Source organism: Vigna radiata, chromosome 4, assembly GCF_000741045.1.
Source record: "Vigna radiata var. radiata cultivar VC1973A chromosome 4, Vradiata_ver6, whole genome shotgun sequence".
NCBI lineage: Eukaryota > Viridiplantae > Streptophyta > Magnoliopsida > Fabales > Fabaceae > Vigna > Vigna radiata.
The window spans coordinates 4870881-4887769 of record NC_028354.1 but is presented as its reverse complement, the minus strand read 5'-3'; the positions used below and the strand labels follow the sequence as shown (position 1 = coordinate 4887769).

Sequence of the window (16889 nt, the reverse complement as noted above, 5' to 3'; positions counted from 1 at the left end):
GGTTGCAATCAAGATGTGTAATAAAAATTGTGATAAGATTGTAAAAAAGATGTTTGATCAATGTTGTAAATTTTGAACATTATTTTAAAGAGGATGAAAAATTGTATAGTAAAAAAATAAATAATTTAGTCTTACATGAAAATACACTAATTTAATCTTAAAGGAAAACACGTCCATATATATTTGTAGGAAGGAACGGTAGAAAATTCTTTTGGTGAATATTTCTTAATATTTTTTTATGGTTACACTAATTCGTATGGTTACAATAATTTAATCTTAATGGAAAACACGTCCATATATTTGTGGGAACGATCGAATATTCTTTTGGTGAATTTGGTTTGCCTAATTTTACATGATTTTCAAGTTAGGAAATTGAGATATGATTTTGGAAAACGTTAAAAGAAAAGATGAAAGAAAAAAAAGGGACGTTAAATGAATAAGTAGAGTTTAATAATTAATTCCTTTCTAAAAATAGAAAAGTAAACTATTTTTTAATCTTAAAAGAGAAACACGACCATATATTTGTGGAACCATAGAATATTCTTTTAGTGAATTTGTTTTGCCTACTTTTATATGATTTTCAAGAATTATAGGAAATTGAAACATGATTTTGGAAAACGTTAATATATTAAAGAGAAAAGTGGACGTTAAATAAATAAGTAGCGTTCGATAATTAATTCCTTCCACTATATTGAAAAATACACTATTTTTTAAAAATAAATAAATACAAAAATATTCTTTAGAAATTTTAATGAAAGCTTTTTTAAAACATAGTTTAATACAAGGTAAATTACGGATAATAAAGTGCATAGAAGGCAATTATTAGTGCTTGTTAGCTCTACACAGAGAACATACAAGACAAAAACCCTAGGGAAAAACAAACACAAAGATAACCTAAAACACAGATATTCGTTTGATAGCAATTAAAATGGAGATAGCTACCAGAAATCTGAAACCTAAAATTTAAAAATTGAAAGCAACAATTTGTTCATTCCCAACATAGAAATTAAAACATAGAACTTGGAAAATGATCAACATTTTGGGAGATCAGAAGGTGGAGGAAGCAACTTCTGATGAGAGAGTTTGCCGTTGTTCACAATCCAAGCCATCCTCAATCCCCAACTCAGGTGCAAATCAATGTGGCAGTGCATCAGCCAAACACCTAAAATTCACAGTTAGATATCATACTAAATTTCAACTATAATAATATGATTAAATAGCATTTGAAGTGAATTCACCTGGGTTGTCAGCGACAAAGCGAATTGCAACCCAACCACCAGAAGGCACACCGATGGTGTTCCTCTCAACAGGGTCCACCAGATTAAACTTGCCAGGATCTTCCAAAGGATCAAAGTTTCCAAAACCTTGACCTACCACCAACATGTTGAACCCATGAAGATGTAACGGATGACTCTCTGCTCCCAAAATGCTAGTGTCCTGCAGCACAACCTGCACTCTGGTGTTGTAAGGTATCACCACCACCTTCGTTCCACTCTTCACCATGCTGTTATTCGGTGGTGTCCCCGTGTAGTTAAAGGGTCTCGGAGGAACAACTGGGAAGTCCGTGGTGTAAACACCCCCATTATCCTTCCCTGAGAAATGCTGTTCAAGTATTGCCACCGAAGGGAGATTGAAAGATATGTTGTTCATGGAAGCAGCGAATTTTGTCCTCTTATTAGGCCCTTCACATGTTTGGTTTCTGGGACACGGAATGCTCCCGAGACCTATCGTGAAGAAGAAACTCTTGTCAACTTTCCGAGGCACATTCGCAGGGTACTTTGCGCTGTTCAAACTGCGAAATTTACTACTGAAACTCGCAACGAAGGAAGTATCGTTAATAGAAGGAAGGGTTGGTTTCAGTAGGGTATGGTTTTTTAAATCTGATTCCGAAGGAGGGGTGTCGATTTCGTATTCTAGAATGCCAGCTAACGTTGAACTGTTAAAGGTACCCTTAGCGGTGAAAAAAGGTCTCGCTAGCATGAAGAAAGTAGCATTTATGAACTTAGGTTTTGTCTTCAACAGGACGTTAGTGGTTTGTCCTGGACTAATGACGATGATTTTGGAGTTGAAGGGTTTAACATATGCAGCATCAGCTTCGACGACTGTCATGGTGTGGTTTGCTATGCTGAAAAAGAGTTCATTATTCACTGCAGCGTTGATCAAACGTAGAAGATATGTCTTCCCCGGCTTCACTTTTAGGTTGAACGTATCTGTCCACCATGCATAAACATAATTTCACACGAAACCCTATTGATTAATTACGGAGAAAATTGGGTTTGAATTATTAAATCACTGTAGTGTACCGTTACTGGAGCAATTGTAGAGTGGTCCAGGAAGTCCGTTAATGGTGTAGGCATCAGAGGCATTTGGACCACCCCCTGTGTGAAGAGCTTGTGCAATCACTGCTTCCGGATCCACATTCCACCACTCTCCTGCACTCAATCATTTCGAGAACATCATTTACATATATACAGCTAATATAGATATATAAAATAAAAGAATAGTTTGTGAAGAATTGGAATGTTTGATTATATTATATATATAGATGCATGCATGTGTGGATGTACCAAAGAGGATGGGAATTTCCTTGTAGGGTTTGGCAAATGGGTAAGATTCGTTTGTCCTTGGGAGGATGATGAGGGGTCCATAGAGAGTAGCCCTTAACCACGAGTGGTGTGCATGCCAGAAGAGAGTTCCTCTTTGCCCAACCAAGCTGAAGTTGTACACATAACTCTGACCACTTTGTATGGGACATTGAGTTATGTAAGATGGTCCATCCGACCATCCACTACGTAGCTGTCTCACTCCGTGCCTATGAATTTTATATCATTCCACAGACACAAAAACTCAAAATATTCAACGCATGCATGCACAACACGAGGATTGATTCACAGAATCAAACGACATACATACCAATGAATGGTGATGTTGTTTGGAACATGGTTCACCACCTTAACCACTAATCTGTCTCCTTCTCTAGCAATAACACGAGGTCCCGGGAACTTCCCATTTACGGTGAGCATGTTCTTAGTGTGGCACAACCTGGTAATGCTTTGCAGCCTTATCTGCATCCACATGTAATAAAAAACATTCAGCAGATATGAGAAACACGACATGGGACAGTGTTATTAATGGTAAGTGACGTAAGATGAAGTTGCAGTGATGATATTATTTGAAAGGAGAAAATTAAAACGAGTGTAGTGTGTGTAATGTTTACATCGAACTGATAGTGCCTAGTAACGCCTTCATAGTTTGAAGAAGCTGACAGCACAGTATTTGGAACAGTCCACAAGATGCTTGAGACAAAGAGAGTTGCGACAGAAAATGCCGCCGATGAAGGAATAACGTTTGTCATTTTGTTATGCAGCAATGTGTTTCTGGTCTGAATCCAACTTTGTGAATGTTCACAACTCATTGCATCTGAGACATGGCTAATTATAAAACTTTGATCATTTCTATATTTAAAGAGAAAGTCACAAAAAATATATATGTCATTCCAAATGTTTAGTTCTATATTCATCAATTGATATGCATAAAAAGAAAGTTTGGTCCCTTAGGCATCTTAACAAAGAGGACCTACTCCTTCAACCTTTCATCAGTTTGGAGTGTCAATTACTGGTTTAAAACAAACAGAATATCATGCTTTAACTTCCTCAAACTAATTCTACAACTTAGCATTCCACTTTGAAGCCAAACAGTACTTTATTGAATGAGAAGGACATTTGACCAAATCTTTACTTTTATTATAGGCTAAGAAAGCACAAGAAATTCGACCTAGCCATAGATATATACTAGGCTGGTTAATTATCTCTATTAATAACACCTTTTCTCTCAATTTACCATTCATCAGATATTATTTCTGTTCACAATAATAATTTTTTAAATGTGATTCATTGTTATAAAAACATGCAAAAATTTGTTGTACCATATGGTTTTCAATTAATTTGTAGGTTACTTTGTAGGTAAATGCCTTCAGAAAAGTTGTAGCATGATATGAAAAATGTCTCTTGATTGGGACGAGTCAACAAAATTAATGCCTGCATTTATACTTTCTTTCAAACCAAATATGGATTTTTTCATATAACTTTTTAGTTTTAATTTCAAATGATGGTTTAATTCATCGCACTGTTCTGCATACATGAGATTAAAAAATGGTATATGTTTTATTATTTTTATGTAAAATAGCAAATCTTAGAAAAAAAAAAATTGAAATTAAGAATAATCCATGTTCCGAGATGATTTTATAGATTATCATTCATATTCTCATTTTTAATAAGATTGCCTCGATGAGATCCCGCTTTATAGGTAGACAACATATAAAACAATTGTTTACAGGTTTTGTCCCATCAACGAACCACTTATGCAGTATTGTCGCATTAACTTGTATATGAAAGGACTTTTTGGGAGTTAGAAATTAAATAATTTAGTAGTACAGGAAGGATACGCAGTTATTATTTTTCAACATTGAATTTCAGTTTTACAAACTAAAATATACTAAGAGGAGATAAAAAAAACAGATTTTTTATTTTAATTATAAATAGAAATAAAACTATCGATTTTTTTTTTGTTAAAAACAAATCAAAATACTAAACTATAAATAAAAAATAAAAAAAATATTTTTTTTAATTATTAACTCACAATCTAGATTATATAACTTTTCTAATTTAAAATGATTATTTAATTTTAAGTTCAACGTTCCTTCTTTATTTTTTGTTTAGATTCCATATAGTAATTTTTGATTATATATATATATATATATATATATATATATATATATACACACACTAAAATGTTCAATCTTTATACTTATTTTTTATTATAACTTGATCAACTATAAACTAAGTTAAATTTTAAGGAATGGAAAGATTTTAAACATAAGATAAATATTTTGTTTGAAAAAAAATAATTTATTGGTCTTTTTAAATAAGTGAACATATAAGTTTATCTTATTGGTGTAGTTAAAATTTGTTATAAAGAATTGCCGTATAAATTTTCATGATAAAGATTGATGAAAAGGGAGAATTTAATTAAGAAATGTATTAAAAGAATGAGGTGATGAAACTTAAAATATCATTTTCCATTATATATTTCTATATCTGATGTGCTTTCATATTTCAAAAAAAAAAAATACTATAAAACTTAGTTTTAACTTTTATTTTAAGTTCTTATTATTTAATTTTACTTCACATTTTATAGTTTATTTTGAGCTTGACATTCTAAAATTAATGTAATTTTCGGTAATATTATTTCAAGTCTTACTAAATTGAACATTTTTATTTATTTTTAAAACTACTAACAATATTGATGTATTTATGAAAAATTAGTACGATATTAGTTGAAAAAGAATAATGATTAATTTTAGTATTAATACAAAAGTAATATGAAAAACCAAGTTGTTATAAAAACTTAAATATTGAAATTGAAGAGACTATATGGAAAAGAAACACATACAAAAGAAAAAAGCAATATAAAATTTCAAATTATTCATTAAAAGAAAAAATGTAAAGTTCTGTAATCCTAATAGATTACTTACAAATTTTAAAATTTTAATTTCTTTTTAAAATACTTTACCCAAATAAGAACAATTAAATTCTGAACAAGGCAAAGGCTAAAATTGTTTAGCAGGAAAATAAACTAAGTATGTATATATAAAGTAGGGCTATATAATTTGCAGAACATCATCACACACAATTTCTTAAGAAAAATAATACTGACCAAAGAAAAACATGAAAGATGAGGATGATAAGATATGATATAAATATACATATTTATATCAGTCCCAGATCATGACAACTGCAATAACAGCTACACCAGAAAGCACTGCGAGAAACCTAAACCAGGGGGTGTCGAAACGGCTTGTCCCCTTCTGTTTGAAGCCTTTGGCTATTAAATGATTGATGGCAACATAGATGAACACTCCAGAAGCAATGCCCATCGTTATGGCAAACATCCAATCTGCGGTGCTTCCTCGAGTTGTCGCGTCTACGGCAATTCCAATCACCACACCAGCGGGGCTTGATACTGCAAAGGCCAAAGAATATACTGCACTTGTTAATAAGGGTCTCTTAGGTAACATCCTTAACAAAGCAATTCCCATTGCGATCGCAGCAAATATCTTATGCAAGGATATTGTCCACAAGTTCTTCCACGCATCTCTCTTCGTACCTGAATTAATATCATCTACTTGTTACTTATACCATGTCAAAAGCATTCTTTTAAGATCATTAATTAAGCTAGATGAATATATAATATGACCTGCAACCCCAACGGCAATGCCCTCAAAAACCGAATGGAAGCAAAGTGCAAGGATGAGTAGAATGGTGTCTCCCTTGGAGGAAGTTTTCAACAACATAGGGTTTGTTGCCTCCACAGCGCAGTGATCCGTGGTTTGCTCATGCTCTTGGGATGCTGTCCCTCCTTCCAGTTCCTCCACTTTGGGGTTCGTCTGGGCATTGCTGCTGACAAAGCCCACTACGCAATCACCAAGCATGGTGAGAAGGTACCCAGATGAAGCCAGCATAAAGGCAAAAGGGTAAGTTTTTGTGGTGAGCTCTCGAAAAGTCTCATTAGAATCGCCCAAGAAATGCATTAAAGAACTTCCCAAGAAAACCCCACCAGCGAACTGAGTTCCCAACACTAGAAAAGTCTCATTCCAGCGGAAGAAGTAGGTAGACATCCCTCCAGCGAAAGTGCTCACGAGCATGATGATCAAACACCATAGTTTCACCAATATAAGACCCATGGAATGCAAGCTTTCTCTGTCAGATTCCCCTCGGTTAGCCTTGATTGGATACAGAACCGAGGCTAAGAGACACACAACGAGGAACGTTGTGCTGGATGAAGCCATGTATGTATGTTCTGTTCTTTTCTTCTCTGCTATATCCAAATCTGAACTTCTTGCTCTAATGGAGTCAGCTACTCGTACTAGTTCGCATTGTGTTCATGTGTGCATATAGATATACATAATAGTGTGTTTGTGTGATTTGGTATACAATATTTACATTAATCATGGAGTTTGTATTACGTTTGGAGGGATGCGTATGTTGTATTGTAGCATTTGTTCTACACACGGGGATTGGTGTCATGATGTATTCACCCAAAATATAATTAGTAAAAGTATTTTATTGTAAGCAACATATATATATTCTTACAAAGTGTACAAGGTTTGAATATGTTTGTCTTTATACTATGTTTTCAAACATGCTCCGTCATCAATTTTACTTTCCCACGAGTCGCATCGTATCTATCCCTTTCATTGTCACTAGATAACAAAGACACGAGGACACTGACTCCACCAAATTTTGGGAGAAGACATTTGGAAGAGATTCCAAGGACGTCGGTATCTGCAATTTCATCACTTGAAATGCTTTGAGGATTCGAGAGTCAATGACTCTAATGTTAAGTATTTTTCAAACCAAAACTGATACGAATTAACTGTAAGATGTATATACTTGTAGATGAAAAGTTATTATAGAATTTTCATTATTACTGTACTTAGCATAGCCAATAATCAACATGTGTTGTTTTCCATGGAGAATGGTTGATCTGTTTCAACAGACTATTCTATCACTCCTAAAAAGTAATTACTTCGTCATATAATTTACTTCAAAATACGTTTACCAATCCTTTTTTTTTTTCAGGACAATGATACTTTAACAACTCTTTTTTAACAACATTTTGACAACAGGACACGTGTCATTATTTTATTGGTATGTTTGAATTTATTTTTAAAAAAATATTTAAAATGGATCAATCATAGACTGCTACGTATACATTGTCAAAAAAAATTGTTAAAGAGACTTTTTCTTTTTTTTTAAGATTTATGTACAAGAAAAAGATAAAAATGATGAAAAAAATAATTATATATGGTATCAAATATTTTAGAAAAAAAAAACAATATTATAGTTTAACTTCTGTTTATTTACAACTTTCAAATATATATATATATATATATATATATATATATATATATATATATATATATATATATATATATATATATATATAAGGAAGAAAATTTGGAAGAGAACTACACCCACATTTAAATTATTTTCTACTGTAATTGAGATTTTCTTATTCCATTATTATTTGTTCAATTTCCACGGTCTCTTTCATTCACTCTCACGCAATTGAACTGGAAAATTAAAAAGTCTCTACGTGCGCAATATCATGAATCACTTGTTAATTTACATCGTGATTTATTTTATTTTAAAAATAAGGAAATACCTTTATAGGATTAATAATTTAGAAATTTTCTTAAAATACGCTATTATTTCTATTTTCATATTTTTTTAGGAACATTATTTCATATTTTTTAAATTATTTTAGCAATTTATTATTTTCCTTCCATGTCTTTGTTAACTTTCCTCTTGATATCATTAACTTTTTTAGTTCTTGTTGCTTACAGTATTAAAAATTTTATTTCTTTTAATTGATATCGGTAATTGCTTTAATTTTCATTTTTTTTAATATTTATGCATAGAATGTTTTAGTTTAGTTAGTTGATTTAGCATATATATGTGAATGTAAGTATTCAATTTCAGATTTGCTACGAGAGGTGCTATTGTTCTTTTCTTGTATCTTCTTAACGTTTTTTTTTATTAAAAGAAAGAATATATTGTAATATAGGAACAGTTCCTACCTATACATATATATCGATATAGACAATATAAAGGAAGAAAATTATATAACAAAAATCAGAATATTATTATTATATTGAACAATATTGAATGTTTGGAATGAATTGAGAGCAATATTGAACAAATAGATCAGAATTTGCAACAATAATTATGGAATAGAAAGAACGTTGATTATTGGAAAATGTCTTTGCTAAAGGACAATGATATTTTGACAACATTTTTTGACAACTTTTTTTACAACAGGACACGTATCATGATTTTATTGGTCTATTTGAATTTATGTTTAAAAAATATTTAAAACAGACCAATCACAAGCTGTCACGTGTGCGTTGTCAAAAAATTGTTAAAAAAATGTTGTTAAAAAAAGTTTTTTCTTTGCTAAAAGTAATTTGACTTTTCGAGGATCAAATAACGTACTATATCATAGCACTGATGGAAAAGTTTTGGAATTAAAAGATTGCGGAATTTGATTTCATATAATGTAATGTAATATTATACATGTTCAAAATCTTGAAATTCATTATCATTAGTCCATATTAAGAGAATGCCTATCATAAAGATCATTACAGAAACGAAATGTTTTTTTTTTTTAATTATTGATTGTACTTTTTATATAAGTCATCAACAAGAAGATAATTACTCTAATAATATAATGTTAAGTAATAATGGAGAATGCTCTAATCTCTCCTGTAGTAATAGATTTATGAAGATATTATTCTTATTATAATTATTTGTTCACTTCTTGCTCATCAACACCAAAAGTTTATTAGGTTCACTCATATATTCTATACTATATAATCATTTATATTTGAATAAGAAAATATTTCATTACATAAAAATACTAAGTTATAGATTATTTATGATCTATCTATTTATGTTAATTTAATTGTGTTTGTTTTTCATTATTATTTACAACTTGAGGAATTTATAGAGTTTTTAAAAACAAATTTTAATTAAATACAATATGGGTTAAAGATGTGTTAAATTCTCTTAATCTTGATATTAACTATGCCAGGGATCAAGATTATGATAATATAAATTGGTTTCTAATAGTGACCAATTTAAAGACTGCTTTGTTTGATAGCTACAATATTGATAATTAATGTGATGAATTTAGAAACTCATATATTATAGTGACATATTTAACTATTAATTTAAAAAATATTTTAGTTACTAATAATTTTTAGTTTATAAATTAGTATCTAAATTATTTATTATAATATTAATTATTTTTTATCATTGAAATTGGTTATTTTTTAAGAACTTTCTTGTAATGCAAACCATAAAGAAAAAATACATTATATATTATTATATAAAGATTAACTTTTAAGGCAAATATTTATTATTGATATGCAAGTTCCATCCAATGTAATGACATAAATTATAATTTAATGATTGAATTGATAACATTTATTTTTTCATAAAATTAATTACAATGTGTGATATTTGATAACTTACAATGATATAAACTTTTAATGATTTGTCATCTCCTTGTTAGTTATATCGTATAAAGGTGTACATTGGATGATTATCAAGTTTTATATTTAAATTTCATGCAGATCAGAATTAAATATAGTATGATATTTGAAAGACTTATTTACCCTGTATGATCAAGAATTTATAAGCACTTTCTTATCTTTGTATTACAATGTATTTTTACTATAAAATATATAAGTTTAACGAATCCATAAATTTGTTATCTTTTTTTTAATAATTAATGTTAATCATTTCATTCCCTTGTGGTTAAAATTTTAATACAAAATATTTTTGATTAATTGACATTATGTATATATTTAAATTACATATATATGAATATATTTAGTGAAGATCATCTTTTTTTAAGACAATACATATATAAATTAAAATAATACACAACATGTGTAAATATAAAAATTCACTACAATATTTAAACAATTTTTAGCAAACCATTCTTATGTTATGCAAACTCGTAATAATTCATTTTAAATATTTTAAAAATATCTAAATATCTATATATGTGTATATACACCTATTCATATATAAAATTCAAAACTAGTTAAAACATACATCAAAGTTTATAATAGTATAAACTTGTAGATTATTAATTCAACACTTGCTGAGATTGCACTATTATAAAGTGAAGGAAATTTGTTGACATTTATTTGTATTTATATTTTCTTTTTAACACATTAATTACTTCCTTGACAGTAAGTAATTGTAAGGATGTACATAATTTATTTTCACCTGGTTTTATGAACCACATTTTAATTTTATCTAGTTAACTGATATCGACAAGAAAAATTAAGGTCGTGAAATTTGAACAAAAAGAAACGAAAATATGGACATATAGAGTTTGCATTATATTCTTCATATATGTATATATATACAAAGGATTAAAATCAGATCAAAAGCACATTCGATAATTGAACATGGAACCTGAATATTATTACTTTCACATAATAATATATATAATACAAAGGAACAAGATATTATAAGTTGAGAGTAAAAATAGTATAAATGAACATTAAATGTGGCGAACATATATATACTGCTACATGTATATAATGGTAAACATTCACCACTGTTGTCACACTCACATTTTCGTAACGAACAAAGAAAAACAGGAATTGAAAGAAGATGACGATCAGTCCCAGATCATGACAACTGCAATAACAGCTACACCAGAAAGCACAGCGAGAAACCTAAACCAGGGAGTGTCGAAACGCGTTGGTTTCTGCGGTTTGAAGCCTTTGGATATTAAATGATTGATGGCAACATAGATAAACACCCCACAAGCAATACCCATTGTTATAGCAAACATCCAATCTGCTGTGCGTCCTTGTGTTGTAGCGTTTATGGCAATGCCAATCCCCACACCGATGGGACTTGAGATAGCAAAGGCGAAAGAATATGCTGCTGTTGTTACTAAGGGTCTCTTAGGTAACATCCTCAGCAAAGCAATTCCCATTGCAATGGCAGCAAATATCTTGTGTAAGGATATCGTCCATAAGTTCCTCCATGCATCCGCTTTAGTACCTTAATTACATATTAGGTAAACACCATAACAGATAATCATCAAACTTTTATGTATATATGCCAGGAATTGAACAACATGAACATATTACATTTGAGAAAGTTAATGTTTATTGTTTTTGTCGCCTGTTTATGATGACTACTTTTAAAGATCTGTACATTACATAACCTAGATCATTGTTATCTCAGTAAACATGATCTGAGATGATAAATAATCTTCACCAAAACACAATCAAAGTTTATTTTTATTACTTGGTGAGGGAGGGAATACCTGCAACTCCAACTGCAATGCCCTCAAAAACCGAATGGAAGCACAGTGCAAGGATGAGAAGAATGGTGTCTCCCACAGAAGAAGTCTTCAATAACATAGGGTTTGTGGTGTCCACTGCACAGTGATTTCCAGCTAGGTCATGATCCTGTGGTGTTGTCCCACCTTCCAGTTCCAACACTTTGGCTTCCCTCTTGCTATTGCCGGTGACAAAAACGACAACGCAGTCACCAAGCATGGTGAGAAGGTAGCCAGATGAGGCGAGCATGAAGGCAAAAGGGTAAGATTTTGTGGTCAGGTCTTGGAAGGTCTCGTTAGAATCGCTCAAGAAATGCATCAAAGAGGTTCCCAAGAAAACCCCAGCAGCGAACTGAGTCCCCAAAAGAAGAAAACTCTCGTTCCATCGGTAGAAATACGGAGACACCCCACCAGCGAAAGTGCTCACAAAGAAGATGATCAAACACCATATTTTGACAAGGATCAGACTCTTGGCATGCAAATCTTCGCTGTGGGAATCATCATCGTCAGAATCATCACCACCTCCTCCGTGAGCCTTGGTTGGACAGAGGAGCGCGGCCAAGAGACACACAACGAGGAACGTTGACTTTAGGATCTTCATTTGTTAATTATGTTCCTTAATTGTGTCGATTACTCCTTTGTATGGTATTCATAACTGTATGGTCTAATTAACTAATTAAGTAGTAGCTAATGATTTGGTACTGCCTTAATTGTATTGCACTTGTACTGCATCTTTGAGGGATCTCACTGTTGCACTTGTACTACACACCATATGGCGTCAGCATGCATGCAAATGATTTAGTTACCAAGATAAGATTAATTAAGAAACTTCAAACTCTAATTATAAAATTAACAAAGTTGAATATATTTTTGTTTGAGATAAGTTTGGATGGCTGGAACCTAAATTTTTTTATTACTTAGAAAGAAAAAGAGAGAAGATTTCGTTTATATATAATAACCTTTTTTTTTCATTATTTTAGATGCTCGGATATATATAATTCTGGATTCATGGATTAGTTTGGGATAAGATTTACTCGGCTTAATCAAATTTCTATAGGTCTTATAAGTTTATATTAAAAGAAGTTAATGATAACATAAATTAAAAAATATATATTTAATTGATTCAAATTTGAAATAAAAAGAATCATATTTAAAATTCAACATAGTAATAAATATTTACTTATCTCAATATTAAATAGGATTATAATTAAGACAAGTATACTATATTTTGATATAATTAAAATATGTGAAAATAAGTAATAATGAATGAGAAGAGGACATGTTGAAAATTACTGGTAATATATAAAATGGTTTCCGATGTCTCGAATCGTTTTTTTAATAAGCCCTAATTTCTGAAATCTGCCACCATACTTATCCCTTTTCAGCGTCACTTTTTAAATGAGATATGAAATTTGAGAAGATTAATTCCAATCAAGGCCAATACCTGAAATTTCACGGTTTCAAAGCATTGGTGCGATTAATTAAGATTAAGTGCTTCTCAAATTAATTAATTAATATATGATTAAACGTACAAAAGTCTTATATTATTTTTACTCATTTTCAATACTTTTATTTATTTTTTATTTAAAAATATCTCTATTTCAAGTGCTAAATAACACGAACCTTTACAACATGCACTCTTAATATGATATCACGAATAATGTCATTTTTCTTTATTTTAATATTTATATTTTTTTAGAAAAAAAAAAATTTGTTATTAATATTTGAAACATAGGGTTGGGTAAAGGCATGATATATACAAAGTTAAGAATAAAAAAATTATTTAGATAAGAACAGGGTCAAGAGTCTGAAGGGGGTTAACATATAAAACATACTTTGCATATTCCACATAAAACAACAGCTGCTATTTTTGTGTTTTGTGAACTAATAATTCACTTGAAACTGACATGATTCCCTAGTATACATCATTTGACTTAGCCTTGGCCAAGGTAGGAAGTCTCAAGTTGCAAATAGCTTTTTTTAGAGAAAAGATATGCTTTCTCTTGGATGGATGAAAAAGATGGTCTTTTAAATGACTGCAGGAACAGGAGAGGTGGTAAACTGTTCTGAGGAGCAGAATGGTGACCTCTTTCACAGTGTACTTGGAAGGCTAGGTCAGTTTGGCATTATAACAAAGGCAAGAATATTCCTGGAACCTGCACCTACCATGGTAATGCATCAAGGACAAGAAACAAGGTCCTTTGTATTTTAATTATATACCTGCAAGTACCTGTTGTGATCATGGAGTGTTTCTGTTTTTGAACAGGTAAAATGGATATGCAGATTTCACAGCATTCACTAGAGACCAAGAGAAACTGATATTTGCAGAAAAAGCTTTTGATTATGTTGAAGGATTTGTGATAATAAACAGAACCGATCTGCTAAATAACTGGATATCATCCTAAAATGTTAAATGGAAGTGGAAATCTAGAAGTTTCCTAAATATATCTGTAATAATGTTTACAGCATAATCAAGGGCAATCAATACGCACAGGATATTAATTAGAAAGAAGAATCCAATCACTAAACATCAGAGAATTTTAATTAGCCACAATTTTAAAATTAAAAGGAAAAGAATAACATCTAGGCAACAGATGCAATAAACATATTTCCTCAGGAAAAAGTATAATTAATTAACCATAACATTAAAGCAACAATAACATAAAAAATACCTCTCTGAGTTGTAGGAGCTATTGAGTTGTAGGAACTGTTTCCTGGTAGCACACGTTCGCGACCACCTTCTAACCGTAAATTGAAGCGGCAAAAAGAAACTAAAATACAAAATGTTTGCCTCAGACCTTCAAGAAAAGTTGTTTAATCGATGCAAAACTGTGAAGGAACCAAAGAATTCTAGAATAGACCGATTAATCGGTGGAAAAAAAAGGTTTTAAATGGTGGAAATGGATATTGGAAATGGCCCAGTACTCTGCACTTAAGGTGGTGAAGGCCCAATGCATGAGTCGGCCCGTGAGAGGTTTAATTCTGAGAATAGAATGCATGCGTGGCATAATACTAAAAACAAAAGAAAAGAAGAGAGAGAGCGAGGCGATGAGGATCGAGAGACAATGGAGAGAGAAGCTGACGGAGGGCCGTCGGCGACACTCAGGCACGGCGGTTGCTGGTGCTGTAGAAGGTAAAAACGTAGATCGTAACAAGGCAGGTAAGAAAAACGAACTCTTTTCTTATTACAATGAACATGAAAGCATCTGTATTTTTCATACATCTCATCTCGGGGAAAAAGGGAAGGAACTCTATATATAAAGTTCTATGGGAAAACGAAAACCACAAAAACCGTAAAACAGAATAACTATCATGAGACAGTTAAGAGAACAAAATGATTCTCAATAGCCTCCTCTCAAGTTGGACAGTGTATGTTTACCAGTCCAAGCTTGGGAACAATCGCTCCAAATCTGACACGGTGCGGGAATTTTGTGAAGATGTCAGCCAGTTGTTCGTCGGATCGGACGGGAAGAAGATGTAAGAGGCGCTCCTGTAATTTTTCGCGGACCACGTGACAATCAAGCTCTATGTGCTTGGTTCGTTCGTGGAAGCTCTGATTGTGAGCTATGTGGCGCGTAGATTTGTTGTCGCAATACAAAACAGGTACCCCAGATTCTTCAATTTGAAGATCTTGTAAAAGATAATGGACATACAGTGGCTCCTGTACTCTGCTTCAGTGGAGGATCTGGAAACAGTCTTCTGCTTCTTAGATTTCCAGGAAATGAGAGATGATCCAAGGAAAACACAAAACCCCGTAGTGGATCTCCTTGTGTTGGGACATGTTGCCCAGTCGGAGTCGCTAAAAGCCTTTAAATGCTTAGGAGAATTAGCTGCAAAAAATAACCCTTCAGAAGGTGAGGATTTTATATATCAGAGAATATGTTGAATAGCCTGATAATGATAATAGGGGGGTGATTGCATAAATTGACTGAGAAGATTGACAGTAAAGCATAAGTCAGGTCTGGTATTAGTAAGGTAGAGTAACTTCCCTATTAATCTTCTATAGGGTTCAGGATTATCCAGATAGTTGTCCTCTTTGTACAGTGAGCTAGTGTCTTTTAGGAAAGGAGTAGAAGAAGGCTTGCACCCCTGCATCCCTGTTTCCTCAAGTATGTCCAAAGCATACTTTCTCTGACACAAATGAATTCCCTTCTTGGATCTAGCTACTTCAAGTCCAAGGAAGTATTTAAGCTCCCCAAGGTTCTTAATACGAAACCTTTTGTGAAAAAGTTCTTTTATGTAGTTGATTTCCTCCATAGAATTTCCTGCTAACACAATGTCATCCACATATACAAGTAAAGCAATAAAACCTGTGGCAATTCTTTTGGTAAACAATGAGTGATCAGACTTAAATTGGTTGTAATTAATAGAGATAAGATAGGAGGATAATTTTTCAAACCATTGCCTGCTGGCTTGTTTTAAGCCATATAGAGATTTGGTTAACTTACAAACCTGTCCCTCTTTATGGGTGTTCATACCTGGAGGTAATTGCATATAGACCTCTTCATTTAAATCTCCATGTAGAAAAGCATTGTCTACATCAAGTTGATGTAGAAACCAATTGTTTAAAGCAGCAAGGGCAATGAGAAGCCTAACAGTGGTAAGTTTAGCTACAGGGGCAAATGTGTCAAGATAGTCTATTCCTTCCTGTTGAGTATATCCTTTTGCCACTAATCGGGCTTTGTGCCTCTCAACACTACCATCAGCTTTATATTTAATTTTATATACCCATTTGCATCCTATGGGAGTTTTTCCAGGAGGTAGCTGGGTTAGAATCCAAGTATTGTTATCTTGTAAAGCTTTAATTTCCTTCTTCATAGCTTCCACCCATTCAGTTTTGACCTTAGCTTCATTATAAGATTCTGGTTCTTTATTGTTAGTAACAGCCATGATGTATTTTGAGTATTTCTCTGACAAATTGTTGCAATTTAACACATTGTTAATTGGGTAAG

At 32.0% G+C, this 16889-nt stretch overlaps 3 protein-coding genes across 3 annotated transcripts; all 3 read right to left on the bottom strand.

The window, feature by feature from the left end:
- Positions 1-808: 808 nt before the first annotated feature.
- LOC106758278 (laccase-2) lies at positions 809-3355 on the bottom strand. The gene is made up of 6 exons (XM_014641216.2): positions 3218-3355; positions 2914-3065; positions 2568-2812; positions 2304-2432; positions 1239-2210; positions 809-1162 (listed from the first exon to the last, which is right to left on the bottom strand). The coding sequence occupies exons 1-6, from the start codon at positions 3353-3355 to the stop codon at positions 1032-1034; spliced, it is 1767 nt and encodes a 588-aa protein (XP_014496702.1). The 3' UTR covers positions 809-1031.
- A 2418-nt stretch (positions 3356-5773) lies between these two features.
- On the bottom strand, positions 5774-6847 carry LOC106759125 (zinc transporter 1-like). Its single transcript, XM_014642130.1, has 2 exons — positions 6256-6847; positions 5774-6165 (listed from the first exon to the last, which is right to left on the bottom strand). The coding sequence occupies exons 1-2, from the start codon at positions 6845-6847 to the stop codon at positions 5774-5776; spliced, it is 984 nt and encodes a 327-aa protein (XP_014497616.1).
- Positions 6848-11094: 4247 nt separating this feature from the next.
- On the bottom strand, positions 11095-14794 carry LOC106758929 (zinc transporter 11). Its single transcript, XM_014641942.2, has 3 exons — positions 14610-14794; positions 11923-12698; positions 11095-11654 (listed from the first exon to the last, which is right to left on the bottom strand). The coding sequence occupies exons 2-3, from the start codon at positions 12536-12538 to the stop codon at positions 11263-11265; spliced, it is 1008 nt and encodes a 335-aa protein (XP_014497428.1). The 5' UTR covers positions 12539-12698; positions 14610-14794; the 3' UTR covers positions 11095-11262.
- Positions 14795-16889: the final 2095 nt, after the last annotated feature.